At 36.7% G+C, this 18,456-nt stretch overlaps 1 protein-coding gene across 2 annotated transcripts in view; it reads left to right on the top strand.

The window, feature by feature from the left end:
* The first annotated feature begins 1,718 nt into the window (after window positions 1-1,718).
* The window catches only part of Vamp7 (vesicle associated membrane protein 7), a 29,801-nt gene continuing 13,063 nt past the window's right edge, over window positions 1,719-18,456 (top strand). The window contains exons 1-6 of one of the 2 annotated variants that reach the window (XM_027432514.2): window positions 1,719-1,871; window positions 4,891-4,980; window positions 8,501-8,558; window positions 11,371-11,508; window positions 13,443-13,533; window positions 16,490-16,557. In XM_027432514.2, the coding sequence (XP_027288315.1) occupies window positions 4,952-4,980; window positions 8,501-8,558; window positions 11,371-11,508; window positions 13,443-13,533; window positions 16,490-16,557 (384 nt within the window). In that variant the 5' untranslated portion in view covers window positions 1,719-1,871; window positions 4,891-4,951. Of the gene's footprint in view, window positions 1,872-4,890; window positions 5,046-8,500; window positions 8,559-11,370; window positions 11,509-13,442; window positions 13,534-16,489; window positions 16,558-18,456 lie in introns of both variants that reach the window. The other variant, XM_027432513.2, reaches the window with a different exon arrangement.

The raw sequence follows: 18,456 nt of genomic DNA, 5'->3' as shown, positions 1-18,456 counted from the left end.
CACACCTAGCATTTTTGAGTGGACAGCCGATTGGTTGTCCATGCACTGATTTTGCCATTCATTGAGATGGGATTTAGAGAGAAACAAGCAGGTTATGGAACAGGTGAAAATAGAAATCTATTGGGTAGATTGGGAACTATTATTAAGTTATACATACCCAAGATGTCCAGTTGACACTGGGGCCTCAGTACTATTGTCTGGGCTTCCTTCATGTTGTTCTTTTGTTTAAGTTAGAAAGAAACGTGCGCTATGGAACCGGCGTGGAACATGAAACAGGAGGTACATTAATGGTTAACCATAGAGTTTATTAAAGTGGGGGAGGGGGAGAGCAAGAGTGGGGAGAGACAAGATGAAGAGGGTAAGAGCAGAACAGTAAGAGAGACAGACGAAGAAGGTAAGAGAGCATAAGTGGGTGGGGATCTGTCTTTTTTTTTTTTCCGAGACAGGGTTTCTCTGTGTAGCTTTGGAGCCTATCCTGGCACTTGCTCTGGAGACCAGGCTGGCCTCGAACTCACAGAGATCCGCCTGCCTCTGCCTCCAGAGTGCTGGGATTAAAGGCATGCACCACCAACCCGGCCTGGGATCTGTCTTTTAAAGGGGTCCTTTGCAGACTAGTACTCATGGACTCTGGGCTGACCAGAGTACTGCCTGAGTGCATTCTGCCAGGTGACAGGAGCAGACCAGCATAATGCCTGAATCCTTTCACTGTGTAAATGAGAATCATCAAGATATGAATGCCAGCAATGCAATGGGGATAGCTGATATAACCAAGAAGTGTGAAGGTTAAGAAAACAAAGTGCAGGCCAGAGGTCTAAGCAACATGTAAACTCCGAAAGTAAATGAGCTGGCATAGAGGTGGGAAGCAAACCTGTGACGGTAGTATCTTTTGAAGACTAGATTTTAGGAAACAAAGGTTTTAAAAGAGATAAAATTCAGAATATGTATTTTGCAGAGTTGAATTATAGCAATGGCTGAAAAGTACTTTTTAGCAACATTGAGAACTTTGTATTAAATGGAGAGTTTGGAGAACCACACTCAAGTGTGTGGTGAGGAGGCTGGAAGTATGGGATTGAAAAGGGTGACTTTCGAATGTTTTTCAAAAGAGAAAACTCCAGGGTCTCTAAGTGAAGGTAACAAAGAGACAGGAAACTGGGAGCTTGTACGGGTAGCTGCGGAGGTGGAGGTGGTAATGAGAAAGAAGTGTTCATCAAAGAAGTAAAAGGATATAGTAGTATAGCAGATTCAAACCACAGGAAAGTAGCTGCTGCTGATTACTGTTGTTGTTGCTGCTGCTGCTGCTGTTATTTTTGCGGCCAAAGCATGGGGAAAATGATTGGTGAGTAACACAAGGAAGTTAATTTTTTTTTTCATAACGAAGGGACAAGGGGTTCCTGTCAGAGAAATTCTGTTTTGTCTATGAACAGGCGACATCATCCCTGATAATCAGCTGGGAAATGGCGGGGGAAGCTCAGCTCCTCATTTATCCTGCTGATTATACCGGTAGACTACTTGTGTTGGCTTGCATTCTCTGGTTTTCTGGTATTAAATGGTACAGCATTAGATTTTGTTTTAGGAGCTGTTGACCGGACTAAGGAAGACGTGGTGACATTATAGTCGGAACTACTACTCCCAGAGTGCAGTATGGGCCCTGGGAAGTGCGGAGGGTAGGGAACGTCTGGGATCCCGCCCTCTAGCCCACTCCCATTGGAGGAGAGCTCACGTTCCCAGGAGGCCACATATAGGCGGGGCGCTTTGCACGGAAGCTTGGGTGTCAAGTCCCATCCTTCTCTGGTTTCCGGCAGTGGGCGACACTGGGAAGACCTGCGCACCTTGGCCCGAGCGGGAGTGCCCGCTAGAGGGTACCTTGACAGGTAAAGGGAGTGGGGCATTTTGCGGGAGGTGAGGAGACAATTCGGAGAGAGAGCGGAAGTGTAAACTGGAAGGTGCCAGGGTGGAGTAAAAGGCAGGGCAAGTGTGACTTGAATTTTTATTTTGTCTACAGTTCTAATTGTTGAGCAGGTTCAGTTTTGGCAAAGCATGTTTTACTCAGCTAAAGAGGTCTCGGTTAGTGTCAGAACGCTTCGTTTAAGTTGTAATTACAGGGTAGGAAATATTATTTTTCTCTCATTCGCGTTCTGCAGACTTTTCTATAGCCAAAAAGCTCTTTCACCCATGTTCACCGACATCACTTTCTGTTTCTTGTTCTCCTTCTGTTCATGCTTATTGTAAATTCCTATCCTCCACACACCCTTAGCAGTATTGACATTCCTTTCTCAGTTCTAGTAGGCAGTAGATCTCCACTCAAGCCTATTGTTTGAGCGTGTTACTGTTATTTTTATTGATGGCCAATATTTACCAAATTGATCATATACTTTACTCTTTGGTTAATATGGCTCTGACTCTCATAGCAAATGAATTATCAAGTCTTTTTCTTGGGATTTTATTAATCGCACTTTATGACATGCATCACCATTCTCTTTAAAAAATTCTTTCCCTTTGAATAGCTATGGCTGGAAGCAATATATTTAATATATAGTTATTAAAGAATGAACACACACTAGATACTCCTTTAAGTGCATGAGATACATTGATAGTAAAAAGACATAGGAGGTGACTAATCCAGAAACTTACATGTTTGGGGGACAGGGATGAGAGGAATAATACATCAGTATGGTGGTTTATGTTTGTTAATGCAAAATTTTAAAGGTAGTTTGCTTGACAGAATAAAATCCTGTCCTGAAAAAGTGAGAGGGATTGAGTTGGACTTCAGATCATTTTTGAGAAACAATGCTTGTAATAGCAACAAGAGTAATCTTGATCTGTAACCTGACTCTTCATCAACACCCCTTCTTTTTAATTGTCTTCCTTGATAGTGTTCTTCCTTTGCTACCCGTTCCAAGGTTATCCAACAAATTGTAATAAACCACAAATCGTGGTTTATCTGCCATTGATTTATTTCTTGCTAATGTCTCAGAATAAACAATTGGTGATTGGATTATTATCAATCAACTGTCTTACCTGAATTAGGGAGAGAGTTTGGTAGTAAAAAAAAATACTCTTCTTGCCAGTTTCTATAGAATATAAAGTTATCTCTAGGTATAATATTATAAGTGTACCCAGTGTTCACTTAACTGTTTGATAAATATTCTGTGCTAGGTATTGTGCTGAGAATTGGGAAGATAGGGTAAAACAAACAATCTGACTTATCTTTTAAGGAGAAATGTTAACAGTATACTGAGGAAAATTATGATACATACATAGTCATTCTTTTATTCAAGATTAGCATCACATAATTGCATAATCTTATTTTGAACAGTTTAAACAATTGTAGTCATTCCTAGTTTATTCATTCTCTACACCTTATTGTATTTATTTATGTCTGTCTCCCTTTATATTATGATTCCCTTAAGCTGATTATGTCTTGGGTTTTTAATCTTCCCCTTAATTATTGGTTATGTCTTGGGTTTATCACTGACCCTATTCTTTTATACACAGTGTATCTTTTATAAATTATATTTTAAATGTCAAATCCACATGAGCTCATCTTTGATAAAGGATATAGAATCAATTCCTTGGGGAATTTACTATTTAGTGATGAGTTAGGGGAGGAAAAGTCATCAAGAAGAAAGCTAGAGAAGCCAAATACATAGGAAAGTTTCAAGAATGAGAATCAGTTAGCATGTTGATGGCTCTTGAAATTAAGTAAGGTGATAATAGAAAAATGATCATTATTTTATATCATAGAGGGAGACTGTTAGTGATTTTAGGAAGCATTATATTTTGCATTTTTAAGGGCAAAAGCCAGCATATAGTAAATTAAGGAGTTAAAAGGAGACAGAGAAGCAAAGATAATATATAGACAAAAGTCTAAGAAATAGAATTATAACTGCAGAGTGGTGATACATGGTCAAGGGAGTCTTTTAGATAAAGAGAGATAAAAATATGAGACACTGGTTTGGAAATTATAATTATACATATTTGTTCAGAGGCTTCTGGAACGCAGACTACTGAAGACATAACTCTAGGGAACAAATTTATTTAGGCAGTAAGAATGAAGACAAGATACTACTAGAAGTTCAGCTTAAATGATAGATGAATGCCTTTTTGCTCTATGTACTGTCCTTCAGTGCTGATATTCTAATCAGGGCTCAGCAAATTCCCTGAACCCAACCACTTAATAGTTTTCTACTTCATCTAATCAAATATGGTTATATGAAATATTTTCTTATAGGCTCATCTAGGCCAGATTATTTAAATATAGTTTTCAGAATTTGAGCTCGGTCTTAAAAATTTGATTTTAAGTGATTGTGTCAAGTGACACATTCTGCTACCCAACATGATTTAAAGTCTCATCATAGTACTTAAACTGGTGTCTGTTACAAGGTGAATACTTAATATGGGTTGTTGTTATTATTATAATTGTGAGTCTAGAGTCTAGTTTCTCTTAAACTGTTCTCTAAGATAAATTTTCAGGATGAGATTGTTTCATTAAACTGTAATGTCATCTTTATGTCACTTTGCTATCTATGATCATTGCTTTTCAAAAGAGTATCAGTTTTTGCTATATAGTTTATAAATTCAGCCTATGTATATACTGATAAATAACAATAAGCAGTTTAAGTCATAAGCTTGTAAAAAACATTGAGGTTGTTCTTTTTTTTAGTTTTCCTTATTGCTGAGGATCAAACCCAGGGTTATGGGCATACTAAGCATACTTTATACCACTGAGCTGTGTTCCCAGTTCCTATTAAGTCTTCATTGATTTTTATACTATACTGGCTTGTTCAATACTATTTTTAGATGAATGTAGGTAAATGATAAGTTTACTTTTGAAAGCTTGTGCCTAAATAATATTCTAAATCTGTGTTCTTATTTTTTTACTTTTAACAGATTGAAGTCATGGCCATTCTTTTTGCTGTTGTTGCCAGGGGAACCACTATCCTTGCCAAACATGCCTGGTGTGGAGGAAACTTCCTGGAGGTGACAGAGCAGATTCTGGCTAAGATACCTTCTGAAAATAATAAACTAACTTACTCACATGGCAAGTGAGTTCTGATCTGCATGTGGTAGAGGGAAGGAAGGAATTTTATTGCAGTAAAAACAGCAGAAACCATGCTTTTAGGTAGATTAATTTGACAAAACAATAATTTGACTAGCTTAGAAAATGTCTGGTGCTAAGTTAGTCATGGTGGTATCTCATGCCTCTAATCCTACTACTATATCCCGTTGTGAGTTCAAGGCCAGTCTAAACCACAGAATGAAACCCTATCTCAAAATAGTAAAAAAAGGTCTGGTTTTGTTACTTATAACTTATGATTATTTTATCCTATCATTGAAATATTAAAGAAAGATAGGGAAATGTTACATATAAAATGGCTTCACTATAGAGTTCTAAGATATGTGAAATGATACAGATAATATAAACAGTATTCTTTTTTTCATTATTTTAGTACTTAGCTATTGATAGGCACTTTACCTGTTGAAAGTGATATAACAAGAAATGTGGTATTTGCCTTCACAAAGATTATAGTTTAATGGTGAAATCTATACAGAAGTCTACCAAAGACTTGGAAATAGTGGCATTCTAGTTAGAAGGAGCAGAGTTATGCAGTCATATTTATGGAATTGCAAGTCATTCTCTGTGACAACTACTCAGCATGATGATGATAAAACTAAAGAGATGGTTGGAGAAAGTTATGCATGGCTTCATAGGGCATATTAAGAATGTAGACTTACTTGTAGGCAGTGGAAAGGCACTGAAGGTTTTTAAGGTATGACAGCTTTTGCTCTAGAAAGATCACAATGGTGGCGTATTAAAGAGGATATAGATGGGAAGTCCTAGTAATCGTGTTAAAAAGCACTTTAGCTTTTCTCATTGATGCTTAAAATATTTTATTAATTAAGCCTTATATCTTTAGTTTTTATGTCAGGAATCCTTATTACTTTCTAGGATTAAGCCCCTTTACAAGTTAGTTAAAGCTACTGTTAGAAGACACTGTGATACAAAATTGATATATATGAAATATTCCAGAGATAAGTGATTTGGAGCTAGAGGGGTGGCTCTGCCATCACTGCTGAAAAAATATGAAATTCTTTTAGTTGGAAGAAGGGAATATATCTCCCACTAGTATTATTGGAGTCAGAATTTAGTAACATACCTGCATCTGTCTATAAGGGAGGCTAGGAAATATAAGTACAATGTAAGTTTTAGTAAAAGAAATTATTTTATACATTTTGTGATCTCTACTCGGTCTTCACCTGGTCTTTACCCATGTTTGTTAGGTGAGGTTTAGTCATTGAGATTTTTTTTTAACTTCTGCCTTGGTTTCAGTCATATAATGTTTGTCATCTCAATAAGACAACTTTTGCTTCTGTATACCAAAATAAGAACATCCACATTTATAAATTGAATACTTTCACTAGACATTCAGCTACCTAAGCGTAAAACTTCAGAATTATATTTTACTTCACCAAATATTTACCTTTCTTCTACAAGTTTGTCATCCCATTCTTACTTCATCTCCATTTTTCTTCAGTGACCTTGTCTTCTACTACTTTAGTCCTAATTTTTGTTTTCCACCCACACTTAGTGACTTACTGCTCAGTGCTAATTTATTTGTTTCTTCATAACATTTGTAATAATTCTCACCTTTTATTGGCATATGCTTACCATACTTAATGTTTGTAAAAATCTGTTTAGGAAGCCAAAAGCAAGTTTTGAATTTTTTTTTAAATTATAAATGTTCAGCCAATAGCTTAGGCTTGTTACTACTAGCTTTTACATCTTAAATTAACCCTTATTTTGTCTATGTTCTGACACGTGGCTCGGTACATTATCTTATCTCCTGCTTTATCTGTATCTTCTCATGACTCCTCAGACTCTACCCTTCTTCCCAGCATTCTCTCTGCCCTGAAAATCCTGCCTAGCCACTGACCAGTCAGCACTTTATTAACCATTGAGAGTAATACATATTCACAGTATGCAAAAGGATTATTCCAGAGCAGTGGGGAGATGCTATCTCAAATTGCCTCCTGCATCACACCTTCACTGCTTTCACTTCTGAGCCATGTTTTCAGTCCTGCAAAACATAAGCTGCACTATTGTTGGATTTCTATCAGAAGCAATGCTTGTTTCTGGCCTTGCTCTGCTTTAGGTTGTTATAGTCCTTCATTCCTCCTCTGTAACTCTCCTTGGGCATGAACTTAGAAAGTGAGGACTTTCTGTCTTTTGTGCCAGTTTTTACATAAATTATCTTTTCTTATTTATATGATTATGATAAAGGTAATGCACTATATGCCTTCTGACTCAAAGATGGAGGCAGTTGATTGTGGGGGAATATTTGGCAGGGGGAGTGAAATGTAGATAGTGTCTTTGAGTATTCAGAGCAGAAAGATGGTCAATGGAAAATGTGAACATCTCTCATGGAAAAGATGGCCTGGAGGAACATTCACACCAACTGGTAGAGGCCATGAGGCGGGAAACACTGCATCAGGAGTGCAAAAAAAACTTTTCATAGTACAAGAAAACGTTAAGTATGATAGACATCATGTAGCATATGTAGGACTGGAGCTCAGGTGGTGGGTTACATACTGATTTTTGATATCATCAAATGTGATAACATTACCTTCCCTAAGCAAAAATGTTTTGAATTTTTCGTTGTTCTCAAGTCAGTATACAATGCAGTTTATAAAATCTTGTATAATCTATTATGTACTCATTTTTCCACTGTCATCTGTCCAGGCAATTATTCTTTTCCCTGAATGTTCTATACTTTTGTCACGTGAACAGATTTTACTCTTACATATCTATTATGTGCTTTTTATCTCCATATCCTTACACTGCCTAATTTTGCACTTTTGTATATTCTTTGCTTACTCTTTGCATTCCTATCTATTACTTATTCTTTAGAATTCAGACCATATTGCCTGCTTACTCATATGACACTCAAGTTTGTTATCTTGTTTGCCATGCTACATTGTTATTCCTTATACTACAATCCCTAAAAAAAAACAGGGAAACAGGGATAGATGATTTTACATTCTGTATCCTTATTACCTTGCACATTAACTTGATCAAAGTAGATACTCAAATTTTATTGTTGAGAATTTTGTAGCAAAGGTGTTTTTATTTGCCATACCAGGAAAAAGCTAAACAAAACAAGAAGCCTGTGGACCACTGGGGATATATTTTAATTGTGTGTCCCTTCTAAGACACCATCTCTTCTGTAGGCCTTAAAAATCCATTTATGCTTTTGTAGTTAACATTTTAAATGTTAATGCACATGTTATTTAGGAACGAGAACCTCTTTTCACATTTTATTCATTCCTGTCAGTTTATCCAGAGATACAAATGTATAGGGGAGGGGAGGATGAGAATGAATTGTATTTGTAATTAATATAGTGAAGTTGGACATACTAAACTGGCATATATAGATAGAACTTAGAAGCAAAATAGATGATGTTTAAAATTACAATATGATTTATATCTTTTATTCTACAGTTACTTGTTTCATTACATCTGCCAAGACAGGATTGTGTATCTTTGTATCACTGATGATGTAAGTAACTTGAAGATATATTGCTATTTTACTATGCATACTAATACAGTCAATTATTAATTATCTATACCTATAGTGGCTAAAGATGATAAAAATTTGTAGCTTGAATTTTTTCTGCATTTTGCATTTATTATAAAGAGCATATTATGACAAAGTTTGATACTTGAATATGTATTATTTAGCTCAGTTTTGATAGTTTCTGCTTAATCTCTCTGAAAATTTACTACCCCATACAGTATTTTCAAATTAGCATTTATTATGATTGTTTTTGTTTTTTTAATCATTTTTTGAATCTTTAAAATTTATTCTTGGTTTGCAATATACCCTGACTGTAGTTTCCCCTGCCTCCACCTCCTCTGTTCCCCAGGTTCACTCCTGCTGTTTCCCTTCAGAAAAGAGCAGGCCTCCTAGGGCTATCCACTGAACATAGCGTAACAAGATACAATAAGACTAGCCATAGACCCTCATAACAAGGCTGGGCAAGGCAAGGAAGTAGAAAGAAAAGGGTCCAAGAGCAGATGGAAGAGTCAGTGACTCCCCCATTCCCACTGCTACAAGTCCCACAAAAACACCAAGCTAACAACCATAACATATGTGTAGAGGACCTAGTGTGAATCCATGCAGACTCTGTGGTTGCTGCTTCAGTCCCTGTGAGCCCTCCTTAGTTAATGTCTGTGGGTCATGTTCTCCTGGTATCCTTGGCCCCTCTGGCTCCTACAATTCTTCCTCCCCCTCTTTCCATGTGGTTCCCCAAGCTTCAAAGGGGAGGGACCCAATGGAGAGATCCAATTTGGCCTCTCTCTACCTAATGACTACGATTGTTATAAAAGCTTCTCAAAATGTTGACATTGAATATTAAATTAATTATTTAGTTCCTTCAGTCAATATTTAATAAATTTTTATATATCTGTACTTTAGAAAAACAGTATCATAGTGCATTATGATCAATGTACATGTGTAGTTTACATTGGTTAGGTTGTTTTCTGAGTATTTTGGCTATAAGTCCAGAATGTTCAGTAACTTAATGTCATCAAGAAACATTTTCATTATTCATTGTTAGTTTCTTACAAGTTCCCCTTATGGTTGCATGTAGCTACATGGCTACTTATTTATGTACAAAGAAGAGAGACAGAGGAAAATATGCCCCTCTCTTTTCTTTTGAAGTTAACTCCTTTTCATGCCATAATGGCCATGTGCTATTTCTAAGCTGTTCTCTGATAGAGTCATGGAATTAAATTAACATGATTTCTATAAATCAATGTTCTTAAATTTTCTTGTCACAGACTCCTTTATCCCTTGTGTTTATACCAAGAATGTTGTTAAAGGTATGAACTAGAACACACAGGAGTCTAAACAAAATCAATTCTACTTACATATAACATTCAATATATTTTAAAGGATATACTAATAAATATATTTCTTTATGACTTCATTGAATACCTGGTCATCAGCCTAATAATAATACTTTTGAAATGTTAATGCATGTAAACTATTTCAAAATACCTGTAACTGTGATAGCATATTAATAAATATTTCTGGAGATGACAAGCTATAGGTACTGTTTAATACTCCTTTGTTTTGTTACTTCCATTCAAAATTGAAATTTAACCTAAAGAATGATGAAAATAACAGTGTAATATTTCTTCGTATCCTAATACAAGTGCCCCTAGAATTCTGACCATTGATCCCAGTTCAAGAATCTGTGATGTAGTGGTGGAGTGATGGTTCAGTGAGTGGTTAAGAGCATTGGCTTCTCTTCCAGAGGACCCAGGTTAGAGCCTCAGCAACAACATGGTAGCTCACAAACATCCGTAACTTAGGAGATCTGGCACCCTCTTGCGGTCTCTAAGGCTATGCATACATGTGCTACATAGGCAAAAACACTCCCACACATAAAATAATGAAAAATCCTTGGTTTAAACTAAGTCAAAATGATGTTCAATTACATTGATCATCAAATGATTTTTTCCTCTGGTTTCACAATAAAGTCCAGCTGTATCTGTAAGGACTGATGTGAAATGCTTAAAATCGATGAGAACTGTCATAGAATATCAAATGGTCCAACTTGAGCAGCAAAACTCTTAAGCTGTGGTTTGTTGCATGTGTGCACACACACATATACACAACTTTTTGACTTCTGGTGAGTAGACAGGGTACGTCACTTGACCTTTTCAGATGTATCACTGCTATTAGAAAGTATTAGTTCAAAATCCATATCAATAGCATTATATTTATATATTAAATACCATAATCTTTTTAAAAATCTGTTTTTTATTTTGTTTAGGTGTATGTGTATTTCTATGTGTGAGAATGTCCACAGAGAGCAGAAGAGCAAATCAGATTCCTTGGAGATGGAGTTATAGGCAATTGTGAGCTGTCCAACCTGGATGCTGAGAACCAAACTTGGGTCCTCTCAAAGAGCAACAAGCATTCTTAACTACTGAGCCATCTCTCCAGCCTCCAAACTATACTATTTTTATTGATGTATTGAGCATCTTCTTATGCTAGACCTTGTGATCATGTGAAAGAACTGGAAGAATTGAAAATCAATTCCTGACCCCTGAGTTATTAATCTACATACCATTGTTTTTAGTTTGAATTTGGCTCTCAGCTTTTTAATTTATTAGCTGTTTGACCTGACAAGTTAGTTGTCTTTTTGTAGCTTTTGTTTCTTATCTATGAAGCAGGATCCGTTCTGCTTACTCCTCATGGAGTCAGTCATGAGTCAGTAAACATTATTGTTGTTATTACTAATCTGCCAAATATCTTTGTTTACTTTGTAAATATGAGTACAATATTGGTCACTTTACAGGATTTTGAGCGCTCTCGAGCCTTCAGTTTTCTGAATGAAGTAAAAAAGAGATTCCAAACTACTTACGGTTCAAGAGCACAGACTGCACTTCCATATGCCATGAATAGCGAGTTCTCGAGTGTTTTGGCTGCACAACTGGTAAGATTTTTCTCAGGACATAGTGTTTTAATTTGTATTTTCTTTTTTGTTAAATTCAAGCATCATGGATATAGGGGCCCAGACCTATAGAACACTTTTCTGATTGTGTCACTATAAGCCAACATAATAAAGCTCTCTATTAAAAGAGGTAAAGTGGTCATTTTAGTATAGATAGCTAGTTGGTGATTATTCTCTATTACTAATAGTCAGTATATTCTAGGATTTTGAAGAATGATAAAGATAGACTAGTTTGGCTACCCTTTTAATGCTTAAATCCACTAAACATTTCAACTGGCATTTTAACCTATATATACACCTTTTCCTTAGTTTGATTTTTTGAATAGCTCAAATTAGACTTGTGAAAATCTGTTCATCTGCGTAACTTCCTCACCAACTGAAATGATGGTGTGTATGTGTGTGTAACTCTGAAATGCCACCACAGTCAAGAAAAAAAAAACTTTTCTGTTAACCCTAAACTTTCCTCCATGCCCCTTTTTAGTAAGTCACCTACCCAATGCTCTGTCCTAGCAAATCTATATTTTATCTCTATAGATTATTTTTTCCTTGAATTCTCTATAAATACAATCATAAAGTACTCTGATTTAATCTGTTTTGCTCATTATAATTCTTCTAAAGTGCTCACCTATGTTGAATAAATCAGCATATTTCTGTATTCTGCCGAACAATACTGTGTACATACTGTTTAACTCATTTATCTGTTGGTAGATATTTGGGTTGCTGTTAGTTTTTAACTGTTATGAGTAAAGCTGCTGTGAATTTCCACATATGAATCTTTGTGTGGACATATGTTTTTATTTCTCTGGTAAATAAATACCTAGTAATGGAATTTCTGGGTCATATGGTGATATGTAATTTAAAAATGTATCACACTATTTTTCCAAAGTGATTATACCATTTTAAATTCTCATTGGCAATTCCAGTGTTTTTTGTCCTTGTCAATATTTATTATCTGTCATTCATTTTAGCTATTCTAGTGGGTATGCACTGGTACCTTGTGTTTTTAATATGCATTTCATGATATGAATGATGGTGAGCACCTTTCAGCATGCTTTCTCTTTATATGTAAAAGTATTAGGGCACAAAGACATAACCTATAACTATTATTTAATTGTGAATATGGAAAACTATACATTTTAATCAGTTTTTACTTTTCTATTTTTAAAAATATTCTATGTAGCAGCAAAACTAATAACTTTTGTTATTAACTCCAGATCTGTGTGTGATTCTTTGAATTACTAATTTCCTCCCTATAACAAATATGAAAATATATACATAGTATTATAGTAAATTAAATAACATCTCTTCTTAATTACATAGTGAAATATCTGTAATATTGTGCATTAAACATTTTATAGTTGTTTATCTTGAATGATAATTTCAAAATACATGCTATCATCAGTCTTTTAAATTCTAGATCTTGAGAGAAGTGAGTGACAATAAGAGACATGTTGTTATCCCAGCAGATAGAAGGGTAGATATTAAAAGAAGCGAGTGTATGCCTATTTCATCATATTCAAGAAGTAAGGAAAATCAAGGTTAATTTTATCCTGTCCTGCTTCTCACCATGCCAACCATAGTAATTTTTAATTTTCTCCTTCCTTCCTGTATAAGCAGAGATTACATATTCCCTCACGTCTGCCCTAAGAGTCTCATATATTTCATATATTGTAATACATTCACTGAATTTTACTTAAAATAAGATATTTTATGCTAAAATGCATTCCATATGAAAGCAATTTTTACACTGCCAATATTTTTTCTAAATGTAATACTGTTTTTTCAGATATATGTACCTTTTATATAATAGAACCATAATTATATAGCATTCCTCAATATAGGTTGTTATTTTTATTTCTTATTGTATTGTAATACTAGTGTCTTAATATTGTAAGTTAAAACTTAATATCTTGTAGAAGCATCACTCCGAAAATAAAGGGCAAGACAGAGTGATGGAGACTCAAGCACAAGTGGATGAACTGAAAGGAATCATGGTCAGAAACATAGGTATGTTTCAGTGGCATAGTTTTATTCATATGAACACAAATAACAGTGGATTACTAGATTGGAGTCAGATTATTGTAGAAAGGCTAAAACAGCACTTCTTTGTTAGTGGTTCTCAACCTTTCTAATGCTGTGACTCTTTAATATAATTCCTCATGCTTTGGCCCCAACCATAAAACTATTTTTGATGCTACTTCATAAATGTAATTTTGATACTGTTATGAATCACAATGTACATATCTGCTATGCGGGATATCTGATATGCAACCCTTGTGGGGGTTGAGAACCACGTATCTAGGTGCTAATATCTGGTCTTGCCTTTGTTTGGTGAGTGTTTTGTTCCTGTGTTTCTGTTGCCCTCTCTGCTTCTTAGGAGGGTGTGGTGACTAAATTGCTTGGTAGGAAATGCTTCTTGGATTCTGCTAAGTATGGCCACTAGGGATTCCTGGTTCAGTGTATTTCTAGGTGTTGGTATCTGATACTTAGGAATAGGAATAAACTAGAACAGAGAGGCTGAGGGGCTTCACAGAAGGAAGGAAAGGAGGGTGATCTACCTTGATCTTTTTAGTACACTAGGAATATAGGCAGAGAATCAGGAGAGGCCACAGCAGGTAGTCTGCTACAGATCTGGGAATGACACTTGGGCATTGATTTTGGAGGAAAGGAGGAGGTGTAAAGATCTGAAGATCACCTACCTTCTTCACTGGCTTACTTGCTTCTTTGGATGGCTTTGCTGGTAGGTTCCCAAGGAATGCCTACTGGAGTTGGGGTCTGAGACAATGGTATGAGTGTGGAGGAAGGTAGGAGGAGATCTGTATGATCCTCTAGAAATGTTGGTTAAAAGGGATAGGAGGCTGAAGCAGGTAGTCTGTTACATAGCTGGAGGATGAGACTAGGAGTTTGGATTTGGAAGAAAGAAAGGAACATTGAAGATCTGCAATTACCTTGCTTTCCTGGCCTGTGTGTCTGGCAGTGTCTTGGTTATGGTTACTACTGCTGTGATGAAACACCATGATGAAAAGAAACTTGGGGAGGAAAAGGTTTATTTGTCTTACACTTCTACATCATAGTTCATCACTGAAGGAAGTCAGGACCTGACCTCAAGTATGACTGGGACCTAGAGGTGGGAGCTGATGGCAGAGGTCATGGTGGGGTGCTGCTTATGGCTTGCTCTCTATGACTTGCTCAGCCTGCCTTCTTATAGAACCAGAACCACCAGCCCAGGGGTAGCTGCTCCCACTGTGTGTGTGTGTGTGTGTGTTGGGGGGGTTGCTAGCCTATTTATTTTTTCAATTTATGGTGTCCTTTTCTTTTTGTGAGACAATCTCATGTAAAACTGTTCTTAAACTTACTATATAGCTGAGGATGACTTTGAATTTCTGGTTTTCATGTATTCTAGTTTTCTTTCTGTTATTTTGGTAAAATATCCAAAAAAAGCAACTTAGAGAAGAAAAGGGTTGCTTAAGCTCACAAGTCCATCATAGCAGGGCAGTACAAAGGCAGTCAGTTACATCACATCTACAGAAAAATACATGCATGCTTAGTGGTCATCTACCTTTCTCTACTCTAAATGTCTCATGTCAGAAAACTAGGGAAGAGTGCTAACCCACATTTTTGGCTGGGTCTTCTTACATCAGTGAAGACAAACAAGACATATCCCCATAGATATGCTTACAGACCAATGTGATTTAGACAATATTTCTCTTTTTCTAAATTTGTTTTTTGTTTGTTTATAGGAGACACGGTTTCTCTGTGTAGCCTTGGCTGTTCTGGAACTTGCTGTGTAGACCAAGCTGGTCTCAAACTCACAGAGAGCTACCTCTTCCGAGTGCTGGGATCAAAGGCTTGTGCCACCACCACTGAGCCTGATCTAGACTATATTTCATTCATATTGTCTTCCCAAGTGATTCTAAGTTGTGTCAAGTTGTCAATTAAAACTAACCATCACACCATGATTTGACATCCAAAGTATTGTGATTATAGGTGTATACCATTTTATGCCATGCTAATGATTAAATCCAGGATTTTGCATGCTAGCAAAGAATTCTGCCAAGTGAGCCACATACCCAGATCCCCTTGTGATGTCTTTCTTTGACTAAATACCATGATAATAATGGACCCATAATATAAGTTGAAAAATACTCATTTCTTTTGATTTTTAAGGAAGTTTGTAATAAATTGGTATCTATTTTTCTTAAAATATTTTATATAGAATTCATCTTTGACTCTATCTAGAATTGTTTTTTTTCTTGTGTAGGGTTTTGAAATTATTGGCTTAATCTCTTATTGTTATATTCAGATTTTCATTTTTAAAATTATTTATGTGTAGTACCTGGTACATGCCACAGTGTGGGTGTGAAGGTCAGAGGTCAACTCTGTGGGGCCTATTCTCTCCTACATTTATATGGGTCCTGGAGATTGAACTCATGTTGTCAGGCTTGGTGACAAACACCCTTAACTTCTGGGTTATTTTGCTGAGTTCAAAATTGTATATTTATTGTAAGGATATGTAACAAGTTTATAGGAAGAAATAAAAGATAATTTAGATGACCTCAAACATCTATAGTGGGCTTTGTTTAATGCTAGAGAGATGCCATCTTGAGTACTGGCCTCACCATGATCAGGGCAAAGGACCCAGTCAATCAATGACCAGAGTTCAAGAGAACACAGTTCACATTCTCCTATCTGAGTTTTGTAATGATAGGGAAATAGGGAAGGCATTTGTTATGGGCAGAATAGGAAAGTTAGCTGTTTTCCTTATATAAGCTGTTTTTGAAACTGTAGAGTCTGTTGTCTCTTTGCAACTACCAGTTGTCTTTAATTGGGGTCAGCTGCTTTTCTTCTGTAGTCAAACAGTGACTTTATGGAATTTTGAGTACAATTTTAGGGCCTTGGCTTTGGTGATTGGTTTCCTTTATTTCTAAAATAAAACATTATTTCTATTTGTAAATATTTCCAGATTTGGTTGCTCAACGTGGTGAAAGATTGGAATTACTGATAGATAAAACAGAAAACCTTGTGGATTCAGTAAGTACAGCATATGATTTTTTTTCAGGGCATTAGAGCAACTGCACTGATGTCTAAGAATATGGAAATGACATTTTATGCTGAGGTGGTTTGTTTCTTTTCTCATATCTATTATGTCCTTATATTGTGTTAAGACGGGTAGCAGTGAAACATACAAAACAACCACAATCTCTCAGCATTCATTAATGGAGCTTTTGTCTAGAAAATATACTCAATATACAGAAATCTTTTTCTAAAACTTTGGATTGAGCCAAAGTTTTTTGATTGATAAATAATTCATTATGTACCTTTGCTGTGTGTTTTAGTTTGGTATGACTCATTGTGAATTCTGAAACTAAGCAATTCCCTTTGGTGTTTGTAGTGTTAGCTTGACCTTTTCCTTATATCAAGCCAAAGGTATAGGTTGAAATGTGCTATTAATCCTTAACTGAGAGAAGAGTGTCCCTGTGTAATGGGGGATGTCCTTCTGTATGTTGTGAATATATGTTTCTCTTATTGGTTGATGAATAAAACTGTTTCAGCCTATGGACAGGCAGGGTATAGCCAGGCAGGAAGTATAGCAGGGCTACAATACTAGGAGAATTCTGGGAGAGGAACACAGAGAGTGAGTTGTCATGTAGCTACCAGGGAGCAAGAGGGCTGGGCATCACTGGTAAGCCAAGACAATGTGGAGATACACAGATTAATAGAAATGGGTTAATAATTGAGAGAGAACTAGACAATAAAAAGCCTTAACCATTGGCCAAACAGTTTAAATTAATATAAGCCTCTGTGTGACTATTTGGTACTGAAGGGCAGCAGGACCAGGTTGAACAGAAAACTTCTATTCTCACATATTTCTTTACATTTTTTAAAATTCTTCTCTCATATACTACATACTTCCCTCCCATCCCCTAGTCTCTCCACTTCCCTTCTCCCCCAGATCTAGCCCCCTTCTGTCTTCCCTCAAAAAAAGAGAAGACCTTCCCAGGGCCATCAACACAACATGGCATAATATGCTACAATAATACCAGGTACATACCATCATATCAAGGCTGAACAAGGTGACCCAGTAGTAAGAAAAGGGTCCCACAAGCAGGCAAGAGTCAGAAGGCCCCCTGTTAGGAATCCCACAAGAACACCAAGCTACTCAGCCATAACATATGTAGATGATCTAGGTCAGATCCCTATATGCTCCATGATCTCTGCAAGCCCCTATGAGTCTTGGTTAGTTGATTTTATGGGCTGTGTTCTTGAGTTGTCCCTGTCTTCTCTGCTTCCTCCTATCTTTCCTTCCCTTCCTCCCTAACCCTAACCCTAACCCTAACCCTAACCCTAACCCTAACCCTAACCCTAACCCTAACCCCTAACCCTAACCCTAACCCTAACCCTAACCCTAACCCTAACCCTAACCCTAACCCTAATGTTTGGCTGTGGGATTCTATATCTGCTCCCATCAGTTGATGGATGTAGTCTCTCTGGTCTCTTTGATGAGGATTGTACTAGGCTCTGCTTCCAGAATACTCTGCAGGCAGGACAAACTGTACATTGAAGGTTTTGTGTCTGTTTTGATATCCCAATCCCTCCACAGAGGCTCTGTGTCCCCCATTATTAGGAGTTTTTGCTAGGGTTATGCTCATAAATTCCTTGGAGTTTCCATTGCACTAGGTTTTTCCCTCACCTCCAGATGCTCCCAATTCCAGTCATTTCTCCCAGTATTTTCTCCCCCACCCTGACTTGATCTCTCCTGTTCTCAACCCCACTTGCCCCCAGTCCACCCTCAAAATCTATTCTATTACCCCTTCCCAGTGAGATCATTGAATTCTCCCCTTAAGCCCTCCTTGTTACTTAGCCTCTCTGGGTCTGTGAACCTTAGCATGATTATCACTTTACAGCTAATATCCACTTAGGAGTGAGTAC

The sequence above is a fragment of the Cricetulus griseus genome, chromosome X (assembly GCF_003668045.3).
Source record: "Cricetulus griseus strain 17A/GY chromosome X, alternate assembly CriGri-PICRH-1.0, whole genome shotgun sequence".
NCBI lineage: Eukaryota > Metazoa > Chordata > Mammalia > Rodentia > Cricetidae > Cricetulus > Cricetulus griseus.
The sequence above is the reverse complement of the archived record's forward strand: the minus strand, read 5'-3'. Positions and strand labels throughout refer to the sequence as shown.